Raw genomic sequence first — 4,903 nt, forward strand, 5'->3', positions numbered from 1 at the left:
GCAAAGGAGACTGCCCATAGCTGTTGAGGAAGGCAAAAAAAGGCCACATGAACCTGTTCAAGCTGCCAAGTTTGCATCAGAGGCTGGCATCATTATTCGGGAAACCATGCCTATCCTAACTCGTTGGAAAGATTACAAGGACGACCAGAAATACTACAACAGCTTTGTGTCACAGCTAAATGTAAGTGCATTACTGATTCTATGGTTCACTTGTATACTGCTTAACCTGAATTGACTAACTATGGAATTGTCATATGCATAGGGGCGCTTGTCCGTTAACACTGAGGACAAGGCAACAAAGGAAGCTTGCACCGATATGCTATGCTCTGCGGTAAAAAACCAGCGTTATCGGCTCAAGCAGAAATACTTCAATGGTGTACCTGCAAATGCGATTAGCACAACTTCTCCTGTATCTTACATGACTGATGAACAGTGGAGGGCATTAGTTGCAAAGTGGTCTGATCCAAAGAACATGGTATGGGTATCTTGTCATATATTGTTCTTTCACTATACGTTTGCAAAGGATCTTCGCATATTGAACCTATGATCTAATCTGACATGTTCATTCTCTTGTAGGAAATAAGTGAAAAGAACAAGCAGAACCGCAGTCAAGTAAAGTTTCATCAGGCTACGGGTTCTCGCTGCTATGTGGCACACTTACATGCATATGTAAGTAACTATTACCTTGTACTACTACCTGCACTTTTGCACTCAACTTCTATTGCATTTGATCTGAGCAAACTTCGCTGTGATTGTTTATCCACGAAACAGAAGCAGAAGAGAAACCGAGAAGAACCCAGCTTAGACCAGACTGAAGAACTAGATGTGGTGGACGCCTTCAAGACCTGTCATACCAGCTCCAAACGTGGCCTGAGTGAACCGGCAAGAGAAGCACTTGTAAGTTCATTTGTTTTCTTTATTTAGTGTAATTTTTATGAGATCATATGAGGGAGGCTGGCTGTGGGTCGATGGAACGAAGGGGAGTGAGATCGATGAGTGAGATCGCTTGTCCCATCCCAGGGGAGTTCAGATCATAGTCTATTTTGTCTGCCATTTGTCTGCCATCAAATTTCTGAAATGAAAGTAAATATCATAGTCTATTTTTTGTAGGACCCGTGCACTAGAAATGTATAGGTTTTAGAGTCTTTGTTAAGCAAATCTGCTATAATTTGTAACTGTTTTCACATTATTTTTCATAGTCTATTTATAGAGTCTTTCAAATGTATAGCTTTTAATTTGCCATCAAATGTATAGCTTTTAAGCAAATCTGCTATAATTTGTAACTGCTATAATCTGCTATAATTTGCCATCAAATGTATAGCTTTTAGAGTCTGTCAGTCTATTTTTCATAGTCTTTGTTAATGCCTTGTAGGACCCGTGCACTAGAAATGAAAGTCACTGTTTTCACATTATTGTCAGCATCTTGCTGTTGCTCATTAGCAATAACATGTAACTGTTTCTGTCCATGATATTTCAGTCTCATATGGAGGCTTTGAGGGCTGAACCTGTTGCTGAAGGTGAGATGCCAGCATCCAGTGTGCACCTTGTGTCGAAGGTGCTGTCCCAGAGCAGCGCACACCAATTCCTGAAAAGCGTCGGCATCAAAACATCGGCAACCTCCAAGGCTTCATCATCAAATCATAGTGAGCTTCGGGAACAACTTGCAGCTGAAGCGACGGCTGCTGTTCAAGGTGAACTCGACCAGCTCAGGAAGAAATGTGAAGAAGCTGAGGAACAGCAGGCGAGGACACAAAGGGAGTTGGAGGAGTACAAGAAGATAACAGAGAAGAACAGCAAGGAGATGGAGGAGACCAATGTGCTCATCAAGAAGCTCTTGTCCTTGCATGGTAACTCTTCTTCGACATGAGGGCTGCTAGTCAGAGCTGCTGTTTTTGGCCTGTTCTTTGACATGAGGGTACCCAAAAACTCTAGTTGCTCGTGGGTGTCAACTTTTGATTATATGCTGTTATGTTTGTGCAAACTCAACTGAAATGTGAACTCAAGTGGTGATGCTATGAACTGAGTTTAGTGTTGTCCACTTAGTTTGTATGCGCACTGGAATACTAGTTGTATTCATCTATGGAATATGGAATTGTGTGCTCATTCCTCTGTTCTAGTATATTTTGCAATTTCCAATAAAATTATTCTCTGCACATCTGTGACCAAACTGGTGGCATATAATAAAACATATGCCACGTCAGCTACCACTGTACTAGCCACGTCAGCGTTACGTCAGCGCTGACGTCAGCTGCCACGTCACTAGCCACGTCAGCGCTGACGTCATACGCATCAGCACCTTCCAAACGGCTGGTAATGACCAAACCACGGCTCTATCTGTGACGATACCTTACCATCACAGCAACCAAACAGCGTTAACAACGCCGTCAGTTTGCTCGGGCAGACGACGCATTATGACGGAAAAGTGTCTTCCTCTATGACCACAACTGATCGTCATAGCATGCATTCACTTCCATGACAACGCGACTTTCGTCACAGAATGTATACACATCGATGACGAAACTGAGTAGTCCGTCACAACACAACAAATGTGACGCGACCCCTATGACCAAATCGAACTCGTCACAAATTCGTCACAAACCTTACTCTGTGACGATATATACACATGCAGTGACGCAATACGAACGTCATCGATGATAAGATCTCTACTAGTGATTGAAGATTAAATTAATTCCTAAAGCAATCCCTACATGAACAATGAATAAACCACACAGAACAACCTCGGACGCCGACAGGGCGGAACCCGCATCGTGCCTTTCTCCTCACACTCTAGCAACTCTCCCAACGAAGCGTCGTTTCCCGACGACGTAGACACGTTATGTTGGTCAACCTCCGGCTCTCGGCACCGCGAGATGGAACTCTCTCCCTTCTATTCCGCAGCGAGGTCGAGAAGGCCCAGATCTTGCAGTGGGCCCTCCATTCGCCTAGAGTCTCAGCCTCGGAGACCTATGAAGGAGTGTCGCGGTGGTTGCGACGTTCTGGCTCACCTGGGGGAATCACGGTGGTCCGCTCTCTCATAGATTATGCGACGACGGACGTTCATCATCGTAACCTGCGTCCGTCCAACATCCCATCGTGGCCAGGCAGACTGCTGTCGTGGAGTCCCTCATTTACCAGTCAAGAGGCACTGGTTGCTCTAGGAAGGACTCGGTCCTGACGATAGCTTTTGCAGGGTATGTCGAACCGAGGTGGAGTGGACGTCGCCGCATGCATCACGATGCTAGCAGGGATCCTTCGAGGCTTCCCACGAGCATGAAGCGATCTTCTAGAGGGCTGACTATGAAGCACTCCTGGGTCGGGTTGTGGCTTGCTCCGCTGGATGGGAACTCTGTTCATGTTTCGATCCCGATAGGATAAGGTCGTGGAATGAGTCTCTGACGTTTTTGGATTCTTAGATAATTGTGCACTCTTAAGATTAAATTAATTCCTAAAGCAAACCCTACATGAACAATGAATAAACCACACATAGCAAATAAAATCATATTAATGTAGTAGATTAAATACATCTTGAATGCATCTAGCAAAAATAAGAGTGAATGACTCATCATTACTCACGGTAGAGACTGCTCCAACCTAGTCAAAGATGAACTCACGATGTTGTTGAAGTCCATAAACATTGCAACACAAATCAACTCGACGAGCGGTTGTGTGACTGCTGCCCAAAAACCTAAATTACCCCAACTTGTGTAGGTTCTTTAGTACATCAAGTTTTAGAGACACTGCTCTCCCCATCATAATCATCACGGTAGTGTTAGGGATGGAGGAGCTTGAGATTACGTAGCACCAAGTACTCCCTTGTCTAAATCCTTAACCTATGGTAGTTGCTTATGCCTTTCGAGGCTAACACCCTCTCTATTATATAGGGGGATTAGGCTCTATATAACCATGCAGAAAACCATAGAAAAACTGAAACCGACTCAGTTACAATCTCCATGATCTATTGGGCTCAGTTTCAAACTTGTTATGCAAGGCAAAGTTGGAAATTGGCCTGATTACGATCTCCACGATCCAATGGATTCAATTCTGAACTTGTTGGACAAGGCAAAGTCAGAAATTGAGTGAGCCATTGATACTTACTCTAGAATTTATTGTTAAGGAAACTTTTACGCCTGCATCTCAAATACTACTACTTAGGAGACCTCTCTCGTTCTTCCTCAAAGTTTGCGGCTATTACTGAGAAGAGAATCTCCATTGCCATGATATCTCTATTGCCACAACTCTGCACGCACAGACCTAGTAGAGCATGCCTCTAAAATCTTGTTTGCTGAAGATCCTACTTAGGATAGTAGCCAATAAGGTTTTGGTGGAGCATCTATACTATGGGACTGCTTACAAAATAACTACTATGTCTACTTCCCGATGACTGTTCGATGGGCTACGCAACATCATTTTTCACCGCTTTGATCTATACAACTGCATCAACTAATATCAACTAAGTACAGTGGCGGACCCAGAAAATAACCAAGACCCGGGCCGAAGTGACCATAAACTCTAATAGTAGCATATAAATAAATTGTACGGCGAAACAACGTTATTATAGATGTTAAAGATGACATACAAGTTATGATGTAGCTCCTTCAAAATGTATCATGTCAACATCAACATTAGTGCTTCTTGCTCCAGAACCTTGAAGGAAATCATATTTAGAACACGATTTGAAAGGTAATGTTGAATAAATTTAATAATATTAGTAATTGGTACATACCCTTAGTACGAGGTAGATTCACCCTGCGGGTTCATATGCCTTGAAAATAATCCAATATCTTTGCATCCTCAATGCTTGTAAATATATCCCTCTCAATATAACACACCATACGATAGTTAAGCCATTCGTCTCCTGTCTTATTCTGCAACTCAGTTTTAATGATATTCATAGATGAGAAAG

The 4,903-nt window shown here is 43.1% G+C and overlaps 1 protein-coding gene across 1 annotated transcript; it reads left to right on the forward strand.

The window, feature by feature from the left end:
- Window positions 1-860: 860 nt before the first annotated feature.
- LOC111589520 (uncharacterized) lies at window positions 861-2,103 on the forward strand. The gene is made up of 2 exons (XM_023300330.1): window positions 861-897; window positions 1,478-2,103. Exon 2 carries the CDS (start codon window positions 1,484-1,486, stop codon window positions 1,865-1,867), a length of 384 nt encoding a protein of 127 aa, XP_023156098.1. The 5' UTR covers window positions 861-897; window positions 1,478-1,483; the 3' UTR covers window positions 1,868-2,103.
- The last annotated feature ends 2,800 nt before the right edge of the window (window positions 2,104-4,903 follow it).

Source organism: Zea mays, chromosome 6, assembly GCF_902167145.1.
Source record: "Zea mays cultivar B73 chromosome 6, Zm-B73-REFERENCE-NAM-5.0, whole genome shotgun sequence".
Taxonomy (NCBI): Eukaryota; Viridiplantae; Streptophyta; class Magnoliopsida; order Poales; family Poaceae; genus Zea; species Zea mays.